At 34.8% G+C, this 23,142-nt stretch overlaps 1 protein-coding gene across 1 annotated transcript; it reads left to right on the top strand.

Moving 5' to 3' along the window:
• Positions 1 to 20,993: 20,993 nt before the first annotated feature.
• On the top strand, positions 20,994 to 22,447 carry LOC121241991 (protein SOB FIVE-LIKE 2-like). The gene has a single exon (XM_041139861.1). The coding sequence runs from the start codon at positions 21,584 to 21,586 to the stop codon at positions 22,067 to 22,069; it is 486 nt and encodes a 161-aa protein (XP_040995795.1). The 5' UTR covers positions 20,994 to 21,583; the 3' UTR covers positions 22,070 to 22,447.
• The last annotated feature ends 695 nt before the right edge of the window (positions 22,448 to 23,142 follow it).

Here is a 23,142-nt window from a genome sequence, read left to right as displayed (position 1 = left end):
CATATACCCAACATTTAATAAACCAATCCAATAAGCTACTATTTATTGAGTTATAAACCAAGACAACCACTTTTTAACTCAATATCTATCATAAAATTAAACCCGAATAGTCCCCTCCTCAAACCATTAGCATTTAAACCCTAACACAGCCACTAAAATCTCCACGCAGTAGCCAAACCCAACTGATTCAGCTTACCTCTTACCAACATGCATTCAATCAAAGACAACCAACATCAAAAACACCACTCCACCCTTGGTCACTGCTATTCCCCACCAGTCATGTAATTAAAAATCCACACAGCCACCATATCAACTACACCTTATCCACATTTCAATCCAACCATGTAATTTCAAAATGATACAGATCATAATGCCAAGTATATAATAAAAACGATACTATCTCTATAGATTAACTTACCTAAATTCGTGAGTTTAGTACGATGGAAATGAAAGCGAGCAGACGCTAACGATTATGTCAATGCCTTGTGTCACAACGGCGGTGTTACTTGTGATATACACTTGCAGTTAATGAACATCACTATCAAAGGTTTCAGAAGGGCATTACCTAATAAAGTCTCAACTAGCTTCGCACAACCGATTCAAAGCAATCCACAAAATTCTAAGCCCAAAACTCACTAAAATCTAGTGAAAGAAATAGTGATATGCACAATAAGGAATTGAGTGGTTTGAGTGTGTACACGGTGAACTAAAACAGAGGGCGTGTGCGTGAAAAATAAATCGAGGCTAAAAGTAAAAATAAAAAGGAGACTGAAGCTAGATAGTGAGAAGAGAGATTTTTACCAATGTTAGCACTTCCGATGTGAGGCTCGACGGCCACACTATGAGCTTGAGACCCACGAGCAGACTGCACAGAGAAACACCCAAGGAAAATTCACAAAATTGTCAGAGAGGTAAGAAAAGGAAAACAAAAGAATTGGGAGGGAGAGAAAGAGATGCTCACCTTCGTGGAACAAGTCGATGGCAACAAAAAGTATTTGGGAGGCCACGAACTTAGTAGCCCTAATAATGATGAAGAAAATCATAGAGGAGGGGGAGTTTGAGAGTAGTTCGTTCTGTTAAGAGGGAAAACTTGATGTGAGGAGAAATAAACTTAAGAACACATGGGGAGATGGCAATCGGGATGGAGGGATTTTCAAAAAGCAGAAAACTGAAATGAAAATCGTCAGGGAAGAGAAAAAATCAAAGTGGGAAGAATGAGGCTCACCGAAACGACGCCGTTTATGCTGGGGTCTTCCGAGCTGGGCTTCATTTAGGCCTAGGCCTAGGCCTTGGGCCCAAGTGTTACAATTTCACTATTATTCACAAATTTCTAATCTCTTCCTATTACCCAAGCATCCCCTAAGGTTCAAACTTTGAACTTCTACAGATTTCCTTGCTATGATTGAGTAGTGGCAGTGGCTAGTTTAATTGAAGCCTGAATGTGATTGTGTGTAAAAAAATTGAAAGAAACTTGAGGGAATGCTAGAAATGATCTTTGACCGGTGAAAATGGAAGTGAAGATAGGCTTTGTCGATCGGAAGTGTAGAAGGTAGTGGCCGAAGTGAAGCATGTGGTGTCAAGCTATGAAAGCTCCTTAGGTGTCAAGTCTGCAACTAGTGGAGTATACATGCATGGCATATGCATGAGGTGCCTTTGAAGTTGTCATTTGTTGTTTCCTCTTGAACTTTCATTGGCAGCTTGTGGGTAGTTTAGTATTGTCTGATCTGTTATCGATAATATAGATGATCATTTTGTTGCATATAGTTTGAATCTTTGTAATCTCGTGCTTTGTGAAATATGATATTCTTGGTATATATATTAATACAACTAATCATTTTATTGAAGAAAAAAGCCTGCAACCAACATTTTCCCTTCACATTCCAAGGGACATCCTTCTATTCCTCGGATACACCCAACAACTTCTTTGTTGGAATTGCTACTACAATTTTCTACTGCAATTGCTTCGATTGTACGAACAAACAAGACTTCATTGGATTCACGAGATAGGGCCTTCACAAAGTCAGACTCAATGGAAAACCAGATAAAAACATTTTGTGGGAGCCTCATAGCAGAGACTACGGGCATAACAACCAAGCCCCATCGACTATGAATAAAAGCTCGTATGTTGTCCAGGGAAGGGCATTGACATAGGAATTTCAAAACCACGAAAGAACGAAAGGGTTCAACAGATTGAATGATTTCTTCCTTAAGAGTATTGAAAGAAAATCTCCCCTTCCATGCACTTTGGCGCACGAGATGCAACAACCATCTCTGGTAAAGGTTGAGGGACCACCGCCACTAGGTCAGTGCAAGACTGTCGACCAGCAACACCCTCTGCGGCTGCCATGCAGACTCACTGGATAGGTTTGCTGCCATTCATTGAAATTATAGAGTCACTTTTGCTCTTAATCAACGAAAGCAAAAAATCGTCGCAAATAGCTTATTATTTCCGGCTATTAAGTTGGTCGTAAATAGTTAGAAAGTCGCTGCAAATGTGCATTCCTTTGCCAATGAAAATTGTTGACGAAGCCTTTTTGCGGCGATAACTGTTCGTCGCTAATACGGTAAAAATCACCGCAAATAAGCAAATTCCAATGATATTTTGTTTCAACGCTAAAAGGTTATGGGAATTGTAAGGACTTTTTGTGACCATCATAATTCACCGCAATTTCCATCGACCACGGAATCGTCACAAATATCTATAGCCTTTTCCGTCAAAAATCATTGTCGCAAATAAAATTTTTTCGATGAATTTGGATTCTGACTCTAAAAGCGTATTTGCAAAATACGTTAATCGTTGCAAAAATCTATTTTTGAAGAAAAAAGGGTCCTTTTGCAGTGACTTTCATAATTTGTTATAGAAATTAAAAAAAAAAAAAACACTAGTGAACCGTTTCACTAGTATTCCAAATCATCCAACGAAGTATTATAATCCTTATGATATATTTTTATAGTATCATCAATGTGGATTAACTTCTTTATTGCACAATCAATACTAGTACTACTATCTTCATAAAACAGCAAAAGAAAAATCCCAATAATTATGAAAACCAAAAGCCATTTAAGCAGATATGCCTCCAATTTAAGATTAAACAACCAAAATTGCATAACTATTGTGGATAAGTTAAAAAATTGCACCCGATTGTGAGAAAATCAGACCAATGAAACAAATGAGTGAAGGAGGAATATATCTAGCACAAGCTCTACCACATTAACCTAAACCAAACTGAAATTAAAAAAAAAAAAAAAAAAAAAAAAAATCAAATCTAGGGTCCAAATTCTAAGATCATCTAGGGTCAAGTCTTGAAATCACGAGATATTAAACATCTTACCCTGAGGTGTTTTGCAACGTCCTTCTCATTGCATAACAGGAATGCATCAATTAACTATAAATAAAAATTAACTTACTAAGAAATTACATAGAACCAACATGCAAATAGATGTTACCTCTTCCTCACCAGTGCTGCTCCTTTAATGCCCTCTTTCCATCTTCTTTTGTCACTCATTCAGATTAAATTTAATCAATGTATGGAATAAAACAGACAAATAAAAATCATAGAGGAAGTCTCTTCGTTTGCATTTGCTAAAGTTAAAACTTCTCTATTTTGGTTGTTTGGAGAATGCTTTTCTGGGCATCGGTTCCATCATCAAGTGCTTTCAGGAACCTCGAAAATTGACTACAATACTAAGAGTAGAAACCTCAAAAATTTCATGATAATATATACTAATAGCAGCAACTACAAGAATTTACAAAGGATTACACAATATATGAATTCATTAGGATTACACACGATATATGAATTGATTATCAATTAAAGAGAAAATAAAACATCAGTCCACCAATACAACATAATTATTAACCCATGTTTGGTTACCGAGAAAACTGAGCAATAATAAATAAAGGCTCCTCTTAACATAGCTACTTCACTTATGCTATGGTTAGGATTGGTATCTTTCTTTTTTTTTTTCTTTTCTTTTTTTATTTTATTTTATTATTATAAGTAAAAATATAAGGTTAGGCTTGGTATCTTATTCTTACATTGTGCATGTCACAGCACAGCTCAACCAAGTTCTACATCTTCAAGGTCACTTTCAGTACTATTCCTGACCCCCACACACACACTTCATCAATCGTCTCATGCTTCTAAGGATACCAATGCAGGTCAATTAAAAAAATTAAGGATAACTGGAAAATATATATGACACAAGAAATTTATAATACTTGAAAGGCTTCAATGAAAGAAACAGAGCACGTTTATCAATGGCTATTGAAATTGAAAGCAAAAACAGCACTACAGATAAAATATGATACACTACAACCCAATAAGTTGAAAATAGCAAAGTAAAGTGCAGAGGAATGTAGTACTACATGTAATCTTGAAAACTTTGATGCAGCTGGATCGAGCACACTCCCATTGAGTTTATCCGTTGTTAATCATGAACTTCATTTACTATTCAAAAGGGACATTTCAAATCTCATAATTACTAGTATCATGATAAAGGGCTAGAAATTATGAAGTATATATTAAACCGAGCACAGGCCTCAACAAATGTAAATGGCTTACATGAGCACAAGAACCAGGGCAGATGCCCCTCCTCCCCAATTGCAGATGCCAGCAGCCCCATATTGAGAGACATGTCAATATGGGGTTGCTAGGTGTTACAGGTCAATATGGGGTCACCCAATTAAATGTCAATTGGTCAGTTTTTTATGTGCACCTTGTTGTCCATTTTACTGGTCACCCAATTAAATTAGTTCTTCCAGAATGCATACCCTAAATTCCTTTTGTTGGGAAAAGCATGAATAGTGGGCTTCTCCCTTGGTTCTTCTTTTATATTGTTTATGACTCATTCCAATAGTTAAAAACAGCACAAAGGGCTTTTATGCTCCTTATACTAATCACCACCAGTTTATTCTCATTTTTTTCTTCTATTTAAGTGTATATGACACATACAAATCCTATTGTGCCAATTTATTTGTTCAATTAATTGAAGAGTAATGCTACATACAGTCATGGAGCTCCATGTAATGCTACATGTTGTCAGTGCGTATGTTTGTTGTAGGTCCGAGTCAAACAGCAGTGCAACTGATTGGCATGAGAATATTGTTCTTATACTCACTACTATAAATAATATACTCTTCGATCTAATTGGCATTGCTAACTTGACTTAAACATGCTTTTAGTCTGCGTCACTTGATGATTTTTCATTAAAAATGAAGTTCTTAGGGGTTATGGTGGTTTTGGTTCGGTTGGACATTCTATTTACCATACAGAACTATTCCCTCGATTGGTGGAAGGCTCTTGCATGGAGTGGGAAAATACGTCATATTGCAACTAGTGGAACGCATATTGCTGCTATCACAGAAACAGGTTTCATGAGAATTCTTTTCGTTTTCCACAAGTGGATTTGAATGTTTTATTCAATTATCTTACTTTGTCACTACAATAAAACTATTTATTTGAGACCAATTATTTTTAACAAAATGACTATTTACAATTAAAATGAATCTATTTTCGTCGTAAATAGTCTTTTTTTTTTTTTTTTTTTTTTTTGTAGTGTGAGGGGCTTTGGTTTGATATTAGGGAAAATTACAAAATAGGGCTTTTATGTCTGTGAACTTATAAGCCATATAACTATTTTTTGAGTCCATATAAATCTTGTTGGATAAGTAAGAATGAATTACAAATTTATGTCAATTCGTTCTGATGCTTTCTAGAATTTCATGGAACTTGTGTTTGCATTAGTTTAATTGTTTAAATAAAATTGCTTTATGTTGATTTACTGCAATCTTTCGTATAATCATGATTATCATCCAAGTACCCAATTTGGTTGCAGTTTAACGTACAAATCGTATTTTTAAGCTCTTGTATATATGAATGACCATGCCTTCAAGAAAATCATTTTATGTCTCCTAAGCTCATGCATATTAATATTTGTTTTATTTCACTTTAACTTATTTCATTTATTGTTTACTTGAAATGAACTTTCAATTAAAAGAAATGATACCTGTAGTCGTGAGTGCATAAGTAATGTACAATTACTTTGAAAAAAGTGAATAAATACGAGACCCATATCAAAATAAATTAATTTTTTAATAGTGGACTCCACTCTTTCTCAAAACGACTGCATGACATTTGTGTACTCCACGACTGTATATAGTATTACTCACTCTATTCGGACACAAAAAGCACTCTGTCATCCATATTGGGCTTGAACACAGGCATTATTTTTTTTTTTATAGGTAAAATAAGATTTTATTTGATCAAGTAAAAAGGCCAGGCCAGGCCCAAGTACACGAGGCATTTCACAAGGCAAAATATTATATAGTATCATCCTCTGGGTGACTCAGATAAACAGGTTTGCATATTCTGATCATCAACTTTCTTTCTTGATATAACTAGAAATTGACCTTGAAACCAAAGCAATAAACAAATCAAGATTTATGTTTTAGACAACCTCGTATTAGCCGACCATCTTTCGCAACTCCTAGGCAATCACAGTTATAATAGGATTTTGGACATTTTTATGATGCAGCTGCTCTGTATTTGAATTAATATGTGAGGTAGACCCCACAAACTCCGGGCACGTTTGAAGCTCATTTTGAAATATCAAACGGGTTAACCACATGAGCATAGATAAAATTTAGAATTCCAAACAACTGATTTTCAATCTGTATACTATCTAACCATTCAATTCCTACACCAGCTAGAAACATTGGCCACATTTGTAAATTCTACCATGGCAGGTGTGATAAGAGGGAAATCGAGAGAGAGAAACCAAGAGAGAATTTTGGAATATCTCATTACATTAAAATGAATAATATTTACAGAGTATACTAAGGTTTAACAAAAAAAAGTACTTCATATGGTGATCTGTTATTTAAAATAGGAGCGGGTATTCTATTAATAAAGTAGACAGTAGTGAGGATGCAATCAATAAAAAAAATGTAAAGAAATATTTGATTGAAAATGATGAGATCTAGCAACATTAAGAATATGTTGATGTTTTCTTTCAACAATAGCATTTTGTTGCGGATTGTATACACAACTATGTTGATGTATAACCCCACTACTAGAAAAAAAGTTTTTCATATCAAATTCTAAACCATTATCAGTACGGACATACTTCATTCTACAATTAAATTGGGTCTCCACAAAAGTAAAAAAAGATTGTAAATGATCGTGTTTCACATTTAGATTTTAACAAATAGATCTAAGTACAACGACTGTAATCATCTACAATAGTAAGAAAAAATCTGAAACCATCATATGAAGTTAGTGAGAAAGGTACCCAGATATCACAATGAATGAGTTCAAAAAGAGAACTAGTAGTAGAAGAACTCAGAAAAGAAAGTCATTTCTGTTCACCAAGTGGACAGAAATTACAATGAGTATTATTTGTAGAACAAGATATATCAGAAGCTAGGGCATGCAATCTAGAGTCAGAAATATGTCCCAAATGACAATGCCAAAGATAAGAATTGTTTTTTACAACATTACAATGAGAAAGTGTATTTGAATTACAAGAAACAGAACTGCCAGAAATATGCAGTAAATGATATGAACCTTGAGAAATTTTAACTACTCCAATTGTCAATAATTGAAGAGGTCCTGAATGTAGCAAAAATCATGTAAGAAAATAAGAAAACAAGATAATTGAGAAGTTAGTTTGCTAACAGAGATAAGATTAAAGGTAAATGTAAGAACACAAAGAACATTAGCTAAGACTAAAGAATCAGAGAGTCTAACCGTATCTTTGTGTGTGACTCGAATGTAAGAACCACTAGGTAATTTCACAGAGATGTTAACATGAATTGGTGGTGATATAAAAAATGAAAGAGAACTAATCATATGATTACTTGCCCCAGAATCAAGAAACCAAGATTGTGGACCAACAACAGAGAATGTTGAAGATATACCTGAAAGGGGTTTGTGCAGAGGTTGATGGTGCAGTGAAGCTAGTAACAACACAAGGTATTGTACATACTTGATTCACAGATGAAATATTAGTTTGAGGTTGAAGAAAATTAATGAGTTGTTGACATTGCTCGGGAGAAAAAGGAAAAGGTGGAACCGTAACCAAATCAGGAACATATTGGTTAGCAGTAGCCGGATTGGCAGTGGCCTAATTAGGGTTTTGAGACTTTGCTCTATATCTTGGTGGATAACCATGGATCTTATAGCATTTGTCAATGGTATGACCTGAGAGGCCATAATGAGTATAGTAAGGGCAATCTTTACGAGGAGCCAATGGCTTACGAATCCTAGATCCAACCACAAAGCCCTTCATTTGACTAGAATCCCAATTAGTCAACATACCATCAACCTCATTAGAAGATAAAGAATCATAAGAAATTTCTTGCTGCTTTTCCTCTTAAAGGATAAGCGAGAATATTTTGTTAATCGGAGGAAAAGGATTAGAGAGCAAGATCTGACTATGGAGATATGCATAAGACTCATTAAGTCCCATTAAAAATTGCAGGACATAGTCCTCTTATTGATATTCAACAATCTTTTTGATAGCTCCACAAGAACAAAGAGGCATAGGGCGAAAATGAACCATTTCTTCCCAAAAACTTTTCAATCGTGTAAAATAAGAACTTACAGATGCATCGACTTGAAGCAAATAGGCAACAACCTTTCGGATCTGGAAAATGCGAGGTCGATTGCTCTGTGCAAATCGTTCCTTTAAGTCGTTCCACTTATCTTCAGCAGAATCGATGTAAAGAACGAAGGATGCAATTTCTTTAGACAAAGCATTAAGCAACCAAGAAAGAACAGCAGTATTACACTGAATCCAAGCGTGATACATAGGAACACTCTCAGAAGGTTTGGACAAAACACCATCAACAAAACAGAGTTTATTTTTGGCAATAAGGGCCATGGACGGTTCCATGTGAAACAATTATCACCAGTGAGGGGTTGGGAGACGAGCATCGCGCCGGGGTGATCTCCACTCTGAAAATAATATGGATTCGAATAATCCATAAGGGGGAGGAGCGGAAGGGGGAGGATAAAAAGGAGGATGAGAAGCAGGTGGCGGTTCTGTAGTTGGAGGGTCATGACGGCATAGTAGTGGGCTAGGGCTAGGGTTTCATCGCAACTGATACCATGATAAGAGGGAAATCGAGAGAGAGAAACCAAGAGAGAATTCTGGAATACCTCATTACATTAAAATGAATAATATTTACAGAGTATTTGTACTGGAATAGAAAATAAACTAAAGAGTACTCTAGCTTACAGTGCACGTGAGTGTAGGTGAGTGAGAATTAAAACTTAATACAATATATATACTAATAAGGTGAATGATCACCATATTTTATTGATTTATCAACGAAGTATTGTTAGTTCCAACAACCAAAATGCATATGGGATTAGTAAAATTAGAATTGAAATATGAGCAAATGAGATATTCTACTTTGAGAGTATAAAGTAAATTTAGAACAACTTATTAAAAGAAAAAAAAATAGAATTAGAACAGACCAAGTGAAGACCTCTCCGAGGGAGGTGAGTGCGATAAAATGTAGTCCTCCAAGCTCAACAGACTTAACAAAATCCAAATGAGAGTTCAAAGTGGGAACAAAAACCAGATTCTCGTGGCCAAATCCAAGGCAGCCGCCATCGCCTTTACCCCAAATCCAAAGCTTGCCATCGACGAGCAACGAAGAATGGAAGAGCCCACAAGAAACACCAACCTCCAAAATATGTCCTTTTCTACTATCGAGAAAGCGGCAACCAGGCATTGGGGAGAGAGAGAGAGAGAGGGATGAGAGTTGTGGAGGCTAGGGTTTTTTGAAGGAAAATTATGAGGATGACTGACTGGGTGAGGTTGTGCCTGGGGGGGGGGGGGGGGGGGAGGGGGGACTGGCTCAGGGTGAGGTTGCGCTGGGGAGAGACTGGCTTTGGGTGAGCTCACCGCAGGATAGAGGATTGCAATCATGGGAAGAGAGAGAGAGATGAGAGTATCAGGGGGAAGAAACGGGAAAAAGGGGGATTTTAATTTTAAAACTAATTGCGGTGACTAAATTTTGCCACAAAAAATTGTTTTTCCACAAAGTGTTACTGTCAGTATTCTTGACCTTTCCAAATGTCTGTTAGCCACGTCAACTTAACTTTCCTCTCATTTTCAATCTCATCTTATCTTGTAGTTTTAGATTTCATTTAGATGTTGAACTGATTTGAGATAATTTGAATTTTTTATAAATAGTAATGAGTTGAGATGGTAGAGTGAGTTTTATGGAAATCACCTAAGATGAGTTTAGATATATTTGGATATTGTTAAAATGAGTTTATATGTATTTATGACAAGTTAAAAAAAGTTATGAGTCTCATACGTAAAAAGGTATTGAGTTGAAAAAAATTGTGAGTTCTATGTGTAAAGAAATTTTAAGTTGAAATTTGGATGTTTAGATATAAGACAACCTTACGCTTTAACTTTTACATAAAACCAGGGATGACTTGTATATTCCAATCAAGGCACCAAAAACATTAAATTATTTTAAAAAAAATCTAAATGCAAAAGAAAAACTAATGATTTGAAATACGTTGCTTCGAGGAAGAGTGAAAGCTTTTATTGAATTGGAAAGTTGAATTGATATGATTGATTCTTTAGAAATTTAAAAAACCTAAATAAAGTAACTTTCTTTTGTCCAGCACAAAACATAGGAATTCTGTAAATTTATTTATGGAGCAAATTACACCTAATATTGTTTGCTGTTGAAGTCGTGTTTCGTAGTCCGAGCAACTCCAAGAAGGTCCAGTTCGTCCACCTGCGAGTATGAGGAAATGTTTTATGAAGAACACAAAGATCAAGATGTAGAAAAATATGATTAAAATTTGGATCCAGGTCAATGGAAAAATATTGATACTAAACTTAGAGATCTATTAGTGGAAAGAGGTCCAATTAGATATGATGATATAGATTTTCCCAAATATGAAAATAATAGACATTTCTCTACGATATATCATATCCGAAAATTACCTAATGGAGAAAAACACGATAAAAAATGGTTAGCTTATTCAAAAAATTTAGATGAAGTGTACTCTTTTTGTTGCAAACTAAGTCCAAAGTATATTAAAAGTCAATTAGTTAACCAAGAAACTAGAGTTTTGAAAAATCTTGGTTTTAAACTTAAAAAGTCATGAAACAACTCATGAGTCATGACGAACATATCACTAACATGAATAGTTGCATGGGTTGATTTAGAAACGAGATTGTCAAAGAATAAGACAATTGAAAAAGACATTCAAGAACAAATTAACATGGAGAGAAAGATCACTGGAAAAAAAAAAGTCTTACTAATAACTATTGCCGTTGCGAAAAACTTGCAAAAAGTAACTTAGCATTTCGTGGAAAAAATTAAAAGATTTATTAAGATAATAATGGAAATTTTTTAAATCTAATGGAAAAATTTTACAATCTAAAGAAATGCATATTGATGTTGCTATAGAGCAATTAAAAGGTCTTATTTCCTATTTGAAAAAATATAGCGAAACTGGATTCATGCATGTCTGCTTTAATTTTAGTGAAAGAAAATGCAATTGAAAGAGAAATAGAACCAAAACTCATCATTTTCAACATAAATTATTTTATTTTATGTTAAAAACTCTATTTATTTAGATGTTTTTATTTCGCTTAGAAATATTTACTAAAACTCATCATTTTTTTTTTTATGATGAAGATTCTTATTTTCAGATCAAGAATAATAGTTGGTTTTAAAATTCTGTATATTTCCCTTGTAATTATTTCTACTCTTTATTTTTATCAGCTTTAATTTCAGTTGGATTTATCTCCACTGTTGGATTTATATTGATATGAAAATGAAAAAGAAATGTTTCTCTTTATGATGCTTTATGAAGTGAAATGAAAGGAAGAGTGATAGAAACCTAGCTAGCATGTTTTTATACAATGTATGAAAGTAAATTTTTGTAAAAAGATTTTTTAATTTAATTTAATAATTTTTTTTTTTAAACTCTCTTTTAATTTATAGAACAAGTTTTAATTTTAAACATAGAATCTTTTATATCCTAGGATGGAAATGAAAAAGTTTTAAAAAATTTAATAATTCCCGTCTCATTTTCTTAAATTATTTTCTAAAGTCTCACCACAAGCACCGCGTGCGATATATGGTGAATATTCTAAAATAGCTGGTTTAGATTTTTTTTCAGAATTAAAAGTATTAAAATAAGTTTTGCAAATAGATACTAGTACTCCAATAGAAACATTAGAATACATTAAAAAGTTTGATTCATTTCCAAATGCATGCATTGCTTATAGAATATTATTAACAATACCTCTCACCCTTGCATCAGAAGAAATATATTTTTCAATACTAAAATTAATAAAATCATATTTACGTTCGACTATGTCACAAGAAAGATTAATGGATTGACCATTTTATCTATCGAAATAACATATTAATAAATATTGAGTATAAAAATCTAAAAAGTAATTTTGCATCTCAAAAGGCTTAAATAATGATTTTTAAATAAATTATTAATTTTATAATAAATTATTTAATTGTCTTAAAAGGCTACATTTGGAACTTTCGCCTAATGCCCAATTTTATGTTGAGCCGGCACTGCATAAAACCCGTTACTAATTTCATTAATTACTGATTAATTTGCCCTTTAACTTACATTTATGGTTTTACCCTTAAATTTTTATTATTTGCAATTTGGTCCTAAACTTTATAATGTTAATTATATTTTGACCTTGTTTTCAACCATCCCTTTGTACTTCGTATTCTTTTTATTTCTTACGCATTCATAGGCTTATTTTTGTTTAAAGACATGTCAAAACACTTAGGGCTCGTTTGAGGAGTGACATGATATAATAATTTTGTGAACATTAGTAAGATAGTTTGTGAATAGTAGTGAGATAGTTTGAGTTAAGTATTTTTTGAGTTTTGAGAAAAGAAAGAGAAAAAGTTGAATAAAAAATATTATAAAGTTAAAATATTGTTAGAATATAGTTTTATAATATTATTTTTGTTTGGAGATTTGAAAAAGTTGAATTATTTTCTTTTTGTTTGAAAGTGTAGGAAAGTTGTAATGATTAGTTTAAAAATTTTCTATTCGAATTATGTTTGAGAAGGAGATGAGATGAGAATTAAAAAACAAGGTGGTTTTGGGGTGAGGTACCTTAAGGAAGTGCATGATTCACTTTTACTAAATTTTGTATGGAAATTGATTAGAAGTGATTATCCCTGCGCAAATTTTTTTAAGAGCTGATATTTGAGGGATATGTCACCTTTAGAAGCTGCTCAATCTCCTCGTGAATCTAGTTTCTGGAGAAGTGTGCTTGATAGAGTTCTTTTGATTTTCAAACATGGTTTATGGAAGATGCGGGAAGGTAAGGTAAATTTTTGGTTTGAGCCTTGGCTTGATCCATTTATGTGCTAGTTGATCGGATTCAAGAGATTGATTCTCCTTTGCCGTCTGATGGTAAATTTTCGACAAAGGGGGCATGGAATATTTTAAACCTTTAATCGGAACCTCCTCATTGGGCAAAATGGACCTAGTTTAGAGGTATTCCTAGTAAAATCTCTTATATTGCTTGAAAATTCTAGAATCGTGTGATGTCTGATGATGTGAATGTTAAAAAAATTGGTATTCATTTACCATCTCCTTGTTATTGTTGTGTGGATAAAAGTGCTATTGAAACATAAGAACATCTATTCGGGAATGGTTTTGTAGTTGAAAATATTTGAGAATTTTTTTCTAACAAGTTAGAGGTTAGATATAGAAGAGGTCAAAGTATTTTTGATCATGCTTCACTTTGGTGGGCGAAAGCCAAAAGTTCTTCTCAGTTGGGGATAATGCGTGGCCTTATTCCGATTATGATTATTTGGGGACTTTTGGTTTTTTCAGTGTAAGATTTGCATGGAGGATAGCAAATTCACTTGGGAGCATATTATGTCGACTATTTTGATGCGGATTCAGAATGTGTTTGTGGTGCCTATGAAGTTCAAGTCTTGTTCTATTCGGGATCAAGAGATTTTGCAGAGCATTAAATGTCGTATCCTTATGCTGCAATGTACTAAAGCTAGAGCTTTTGCTTGGCAACTTCCAGATCATGGTTATTGGAAGTTAAACATAGATGGTTGTTCGCTTGGTAATCATGGCTTATCTGGTGGAGGTGGTGTGATTCGAGATCATAGAGGATATTTATTTGCAAGTTTTTCTCATCACTATTAAATTCAGACTAATATTGTAGCTAAATTTTGGGCTTTAAGAGATGGACTTAGACTTTGTAAAGACCTAAGATTATTGGATATTATGGTTGAGACAGATTTTATGATGGTGCTTTCATGGATTCATCATGGTGAATGTTCCCATTGGTATTTATGAGACTTTTGGAAAGAGGTGATTGAGCTTATTCGGACTCTTAATTGTCGCATTTGTCATGTTTTTCATGAACACAATATGGTTGCTGATTTCTTTTGCCAAAGGAGCCTGTGATTCTTGTATGGATCTTCGTGCTCATAGTCTTATTCCTAGAAGATTTAAAGGTTTGTTGTGCCTTGACAAATGCTCCTTACCTTATTTGCTATTGAGGGATATTTAGTGCGTGCAAGTTGTAGTCCCTTATTTCTAGGTTGGTTTTGAGATTCTTTGTTACCATGTTGTCTTCTTATTCTTTATTTCTATTAGAGGTCTTTCTAGTTTAATAAGTCTTGTGGTGATTTTTTAGTTCTTTTTTATTCTTGGGTTGGTTTTCTTGTTTATTTGGAATCTCCATGGGTCAGATTGTAACCACGGTATTCCTCTGCCACAAGTGAGAGTTTTTTAATAAATTTGGGATCTGTCCTCTTCTAAAAAAGAAAAAAATTCTCATACTTATCCAAAACTTCAAGGATTTGCCTCAACCTTAACCCCAAATCTTCAATTTTCTTTGCTTTTCACTTTTATTTCCACCTATTGTAACATAGCACATTTTATTGAATTTCATCTACTATGGCATGGCAGTACACTTACTCTAATTCATCACAATAATTAACTGAAAATCTTAAAGTTTCGATCACTTCCTATTTAACCCTAATGCTTTTCATGGTTTCTCTTTACTTACCATGAACTCTTGAGAGTAGTTAGTGCAAAACCTAACTTTCACACAATCATACTTCTATTAGGTAAAATATTCTTTTGGTTGAAACCTACCCCTCAAAACTTTCAATTTTGGCAATCACTCCCACATACTACCTGTAACGTCCCGTATTTCAGTGTATTTTTATTGAAGGATTATTTTTGATTGTTCAAAAATTTATCCTCTTATTTTAAAATTGGTTGGATTTTTAGTAAGTTTATTTCTATGATTTTAATTTGGTGAAAATTATTTTTATGTGTTTTCCAAATATTTATTTATTGTTATGCATTTAAATTGCTTTTAATATTTAAATTAATTACCGTGGGATTTAATTATTTCAATTTGACTTTACCATTACGTTTAAATTATTTTATTTAACTTGTGGTTTTAAAATCATCTCCGTTGGATCATTTTTGTGACCCAAGTTATGAGGATTGGACCTCATTTCTTTTCCTTCCATTTTTCTTTCCTTCCTTTTTCTTTTCTTTCTTTTCTTTTTCTTCTTTATTTTTCTCCTTCCCGCGCAACTCCCACTCCCTCCCTCTCTCTCCGTCCGTTCTTCCTCTCCCCCAGCCCGCCGCCGTCGCGCCGCCGTGCGCGACACCGCCTAGCCGACCAGCTCCCCCTCCCTCCAGCGACCTCACCTCCCAAATCTCAGCCCTACCTCGCTGCCGGTAGCCCACACGCACCCCACGAAGCCGCGGGCCACCTTCACGCCAGCGCCGCCGTGAGCCGGCGGTGGCCTTCACCGCCCAGCCCGCTAGCTTCCCCAGCCGCCGGCGACCTCACCCCACCAACCTCACCTCCATCCGTGCCGCCGTTAACCACCAGTAGCCCTTCGAAGCCGCGGCACTCTTTCCGCCGTTGCGCCGCCGTCGCACTGCCATTGGCCACCATCTTCCTACCACTTCATCCCCGACCTCTTGGCAACCCATTGGACCCAACCCCACCTCCGATCCGTCACCGGTGAAGCTCCACCAACTATATTTCCGATTTGGGCATTTTGGTCTTCTACCGCCCATTTCGCCGCCACCCACGGCAAACCACCGCCACCATTGGCTTCACCGACCTCTCTAGGCCCTACCCTACCATTTTTGGGTCTTCGTTTGTCCTCGTTGAAAAGTGGGTATCTGTGACCCACGGCCACAGTGTATTTTACACTGTGGTGTTGCTCAGAAATCACCACTTGCAACTTCGAGATCCTCCGGAAATTATTATATTGCACTGTAAGTATTTTTCTTAAAGAACTTTCGTGATTTAAATATATTTTTGCACTAACACATATTATCTGTGAATTGGTTTGTTTTGCCGGACTGAGTCCGAGGAGTTTCGGGGGTCGGATGGATTGTGGACGGAGTTGTGTGTTTGTTTGCATTGTGAATTGTGGTTGTTGGTTGTTGGTTATGACTTGTTCACGTACATCGCATATTGCATGCATGATCATGTTTGTAAAGAAAACTGGGTTTTTGCATGATTGCATACATGTTCATGTGTTTATTGGAATGGATTTTCATATGAGTAAAAGGAAAAGAGACTGTAGGGATGGTGGTAAGCAGGGATGGTGGTTGTGTCCCGCCTGTGATTCCCGCCTACAGTGCTCTGTTAAGTATTCATTGTGTGTAAAGGAACTGTAGGGATGGTGGTAAGCAGGGATGGTGGTAGAGTCCCGCCTGCGATTCCCACCTACGGTGCACGCGATAGGGATGGTGGTAAGCAGGGATGGTGGTTGTGTCCCGCCTGTGATTCCCGCCTACGGTGCACGCGGTAGGGATGGTGGTAAGCAGGGACGGTGGTAGAGTCCCGCCTGCGATTCCCGCCTACAGTGTCCGATAAATGGATTGTTTGTGTGAATCATTTTATGGGAAAATGTTTTGCGGATATTTTGGGCCAAAATGGGATTTTTGGCGTCTGTTGGAAATAATCATTTTTCTGGGAAAAATGGTATTTTATGGCTAAATGTATTTTGTCGTATTGTTGGTTGCATTAATGTATTTTTATCCCGAGAGTTGTTTGGTTTATACTTACCTGTGGTACCATTTTATGGTATCGCAGATTTTGATGCAGATGATGATGACGAGCCTTAGCTTGGCTCCCTTGGAGGAGTGATCTGGGATTGCTCCTGTTTAGTGAGTTATGTTTTTATCAATTTATGTATTTACCTTTTGTATTATATTTGGGATGACTGTATATTTTTAAAGATAATTGTGTTGAATATTTGTATTTAAATTTCTGGTACTTAGTTGACTTATTTATATTATCCACTGCGACTTTTATTGTGCACCTTTGCATGTTGCACACACACTTGAGCACATTTCGTTGGGATGCGTGACCGTGTTGTCACCATCCTGACGTCACGATTCCCTTATTTTTTTGCACGTGGGAGTCGGGACGTCACACTACCAAAACTTCGCAATCACTATAAGAAAGTTGCTTATTTGTGGTTAATTACTTCTTGTTAAAATCACTATTTCTTATCAAAATGAATATATTCTCATCACAAATAATTATTTTCGTCGCAAATAACTCATCATAAATATTCTTTTTTTTTTTTTTGTAATGAATGTATTTCATAATAAAAATTTGACATAAATACACTTATTTTAAAAGTAATTAAGTAAAAACAATTATAAATGGGTAAAATTTTTAAAAGTAATTTTTTGAAATAAAACCTGAATCTTTGTTTTTTTAAAAAATTTCAAAGAAAATAATATTTTTTTTAAAAAAAAATCACTTTTGTTAAAGAATCGTTTATTTAAAGGTTAATTTTTTAATTTTATAAGGATTTTCACTTTTTAGGAATTTTTAATTAGGGAGAGAGAGAGATTCTTCTGGGAAAGAAATAGATTCAGTGTGTCAAACAGATGAGGGTTAATTGATTGATTGATTTTTAATCTTATCGTAAATGAGTAGGTTGTAGGAATACCATTTGTCACATGACTGGCTAAGTCGCAGTGAGAATGTGGCTTAAAATTTGCCTCATCGAGGAAGTAAAGTGTTTCTCAATGGATTAAAATAGCCCAAACAAACCAAGTAAAAAACAGTGGCAAGCTTAATAAAGTTGACGTTGCTGTTTTTGTCCTACTCTTTTTCAACATCATTCCCTTCATAATCATACGTGTGCTAGAGCCTACCTAGAAAGTCATGCCAAGGGTATATTGAATGCTAGCTGTATCATGATATGCTGGTTGAGCCCTGTTGTCAAACCCAGGCAGAAAAAGAGGTTCCCTTCTAAATTAAAAAAAATATATATATATATATATAAAGAAGAAGAAGATATTTTCAGTTGCAAAAACGAATTCAAAGATTGGGAAGATTAGGTGAAATGGGGTGCAATTTCAACTTAACCATATCGTCCTTGTCCCATGATGATTAAAATAAGACCTAAAAAGGCATCCATAACCATTGATTTCATTTAAATTAATTAACTATATTGCCTAATTATATATAATCCAAAATCAGTGTCGGCTTTGGTACATGTCATAATGTGAAGTACTATCAGAGATTATCAACACAAAATATATCATTAGAACACTATATATTTTATGAATTTCGCTACTACCCAAATTAATGTGGGACCTCACGTGATATATAGTTAATATTCATGACATAAACAAAATCAAGATTTTTTTAATGTATTTGATGTAGAGTTTCCACATCAATAGTGTCAAGAGAAATGCTGGTAGGCCGGTGTGAATTTGATTCCTCACTTTGACCATTTTTGCATTGATATATTTTTTTTAAATATTTAAATATGTTGACATATAATTTGTACTAGATCGCACGCCAGTATATGATCATTGCTGGCGGCAGCCTAACACTACTCTAGTGTAAATTGACAAAAAAATTTCTTGTTTATTTAAATGCTCCCACATGAATCTTGCCAAAAAATAATTATAGTTAACCTCAAAAGCACAAGGGTAATTAAAAATGGACAAATGAAATCTCAACAGCTTTGAAATATTGTCCTATTATAAGTGCATGCACACTTTGAATCTTAACGTGGAGCCTGGAGTCAAAGCAAGAAGCCAGCAAGAATAATGCATGGGGGCCTCACCCTGTCCTGTAATTTCCAAAATAAATGGTGGGGAGGAATTAAAACTGGGGAACAGAAAGAAAACATGTCTAAAAATAATAGGACAGCGCATGGATAAAACGTTGTAGCCATAGAATTAAACAATTACATATTCATTTTGTTCTTTGCCCTTATCAAGTAAAGAGGGAGAGTGAGCCACTCCTTTAGAAAGAGTACTTGATGGATTCATAACTGTGAGATTACATCATGTACTGTTTTATTTTCCCTTCTGTCGGTGTATCAGTGGGGAAGAAGTTACCACAAAAGTCAAGGTTCACAGATTTTTTTCACCAAAAACGCATGCTCATATCTAGGTTGAGAGAAACGCGTAAAAGAAGTGTCAAAGAACTAACTAGAAGTTAAAACTTGTGGGACACTTCCTTAAACAAAAGCCCTTGAATGCTTGGAATGCTTTGCAAGTTTCCAACATGCATGAGAAATGCATTCAAATCCTGAGAAATTTCCCTAAAACCAGTTGCGGTTTAGGAGATGGAGCATTCTTTCTTTATTGTATATTTTAAAACACATCATTAAAATTCATTTTTTTATCTATTTTAGATACTAATTTTTATAATAGATCATACATCAATTTATCTATTTTTTTATATTATTTAAATATTCTTTTTTAATAATTTTTATTCATTTTAAATATTTCTTCTATTTACCAATAAATTTGTAAAAGAGATAAATCTACTAAAGATATTTTAGAATTATTAGCAGTATTCTCTATCTCTAAAAGATTATTATAACAAAATACAAAAGAAAGATAAAAATATAAAATCCATTAGAATGACCTTTTAATCAACTTTTTTTTTTTATATATATATTTTACATCAACCATTGCAGATGCTCTCGAATGTGAAAGATGTGCTGCTTTTTTTTATATATAATTAATTGAAGTAAAAAGTCACTTCACAATTTAAAAGAGAAGTAAATTCAGCGAGTCCCCTGACCAAAGCCATGAATGCGTTGCACCATGTGAAAGGCATCGAAATCCTGATCAGGAAGGCCCTAAAACCATCATGCATTTTAGGAGATGTGAAAGATGTCAGTTTCACAAGTTAATAGAGAAGTAAATTCTGGAAGTTTTATGTCCGATCACTATTATTTCACTCCCATGCATCAGAATTTCTCCTTGGAAAAAACAATGTACCGTTCAAATAGGCCAAAAAAACCTACATTACTTTGTTCGGCACAACCTATCCTTTCGTTCATTGAATTTCTACCATACTGAGTCACTGACTCATATTCCAAACCTCATCCATTAAGTTCAATAGTTTTGTATTACTAAAGCATTTATTTTTGTGTAGAAAAAGTCTTCGTTGTAAGCAAAATTGGCGCATCAATTTGTACAGTGATGTTGATATGTAAAGATTGTTTAATGAAACGACGACGTGATTTGAAAATGAAAATAAATAATTTAGGTGAGATAGAAGATTTTTTTCTCATTCAAATTTTTATTTTTTATTTAATGAAAAATTATATAAATATTTGGTACCCGAACTCACTTGTTGCTAAGCTCATATGTATATATATGTTTGAAATAAGCTGGACTGCAACTAATTTATGGCGTTGTACGTACGTGTGTATAAGAGCAAATAAATAAGTTGTAAAGAAAATCTTTGTTCGTACACACAATAGCACAAAAGACATGAACCTGCTTTCTCAGTAAACAGGCACCAGCAAATTAGACGACAAAAAAGCAAGAGAAAGAGCAGAAAGATATTTGATAAGTCCCTTTCAAATACATGAACTCCAGTTAGATTTCATGCATTTTTATCAAAAGTAAAGGCCCTACTAATTTTTGGATAACAGCTCTACGTATTAAAGATGTGAAAACTAAATCGGATAGCAAAGAGATCTTCTCGTGTCCTACTTAAAAACATGGGTCTTATATTCTCCCTATTAATTCTGTATACCGAGCCAATCTGTCTTATGCAATTAAAGCTAGCTCCCCTTTTTTATTAATGAACAATGCAGACAGAAGTAAAGATGATTGCATCTTCTATATATATATATATAAAACCACGCCATGTCCTTTGAAAATTCAAGTTTACTTTTGTGTTTGTGCCTTCTTTAAGGTGGATTTCATTTTATTTATTGACAGCTTCTAGCTGTCTTCTACTCAGTGAGATCAGAGAATTTATGGTTATTTTACACTTCCAAGGGGTGTGGTGAGAGTTATATCCTGGCTATTAAATAGACTCTGCTTTCGTGTAGCTTTAATAGTGTTAGATAGTTGTATATATCTGTTCTTTGTGTTGAAAGCTGTTTCACTCAGAGATTACAAAACGCATTAGTGGTTTTTTCAGGTAACTGAGAAAAAAAAGTTTCAGTAGTTTGCAGCTTATTAAATTCCACTTCTACTTTATTTGGGTGTTATCCCCCACTTTCTAGATCTTCTTCTTGCTTGCTACTATAGCAATGGAGTCTTCCCAAGTTTTTGGAGCTGCAGAAGAATGTAACAGCAGTGAATCTGGGTGGACAATGTATATTGGCTCCCCCATATATGGTGATGATGATGATGGAAGTGGTGATAACGGGGATAGTGATGATGAAAATGATGGGGATGGCGATGATGATGATGATGATGATAACAATGATGCTAATCACGATGATGATAGTGATGATTCAATGGCTTCTGATGCTTCTTCTGGCCCAAGTCATCAAGGACATCCATGTGGGAGCGGAAAGGGTGGACATGGCTTGGCTGCTTTCAAGCAAGAGGACGAGGAAAATTATCACAACTATCGCTTGGACAAGAAAGCCAACGAACAACAACAAAAGGAGAAACAGATCAGAGCCCAAAAGATGAAGGAAGAAAAGGAAGAGAAGCTGCTGAGGGCAAAAAAAGCTAATGCTTCAGCTCAGAGTACTGGTGCAAAGGTAAGAAAAAAATTCTGGATGTGAGAAAGGACATGAATGCTTTCTCGACTTCTTGAGCTTGTGTTTGTAGGTCATGAGTAGCATGAGCTGAAAAGTATAATCAAATTCAGCTACAAGTAGGATCACCATGTTTCTATTTTTAAAGCTTGTTTTAGTACTAAGAAATAATCGAGGACTACTAAAATGCTTGTCGGATAGACAACATGAGCATGAATGGATGTGTGCAAGTATAATTCTTGTGAATGTCTTAATATGGGTTTGATACCTAGCTATATGCACCATATACACGTGTGGGCTAAACGACACCATGATGCAGCACGCACTTTGTTCTTATTTCATGTGCTGAAACTGTAGACAAACAGAAGAGCTTCAACCTGTCAATATGCATGCCAATACATATTCTCCAAACTATGTATTGTAGAGACAAAATTTGAAGTATGAGAGATCTTGCAGAGACAATTTCTGCAAAATTTTGACTGATCTTTTGGTAATGAAACTGGAAATTCATGTTCGAAAGCTTGTTCATTTAACTTTAAGCAAACATGCTAATAATACATATACGTGTGCTCTATATTTGAACAAATTTACGGTAAAAAGTTCATCAGAAATGAAAGGACTGCTAATACATACATATATATATATATTTACACACACATACACATACAAAAGACAATGCTCAGTGCAGCTGTTGAACACCCTTGTCCGCGCGCGACATGGGGCCATGTTATATATGCCCTGCAGGCTTATCTTAATGCACGTCCGAGGCAGAGGGGACCCTACTGGTCCTTGGAGCGAGAGAGGTTTCTGTCGTTCTGTCTATTCCGCTTTACTTCTCATGCTACTCAAAGTGAGAGAAGGTGTGCCAAAAGTCCAAAACACTCTCCTTGCAGAGATGACATATGCAATCTGTGGATATTTTGTCATTGCTACAGCCTACATGTTTGTTCTACAGTAGTAATCATAGTGGAAATATCATTAGGCATATTATTTTATGAGAACTCAAGCCACATCAGTTTCATTATGATATTATTTTTATAAAATCCCTTTATAAATCTAGCACTTGTTCCGAGAAATGTAAATGAACGGATGAGATCAAT

Source organism: Juglans microcarpa x Juglans regia, chromosome 8D, assembly GCF_004785595.1.
Source record: "Juglans microcarpa x Juglans regia isolate MS1-56 chromosome 8D, Jm3101_v1.0, whole genome shotgun sequence".
Lineage (NCBI taxonomy): Eukaryota > Viridiplantae > Streptophyta > Magnoliopsida > Fagales > Juglandaceae > Juglans > Juglans microcarpa x Juglans regia.
This window is presented reverse-complemented; position numbering and strand designations above follow the sequence as displayed.

Excerpts from the sequence above, each read along its gene's own strand:
- LOC121241991 (XM_041139861.1), top strand. The coding sequence starts at position 21,584 with ATGGAGTCTTCCCAAGTTTTTGGAGCTGCAGAAGAATGTAACAGCAGT.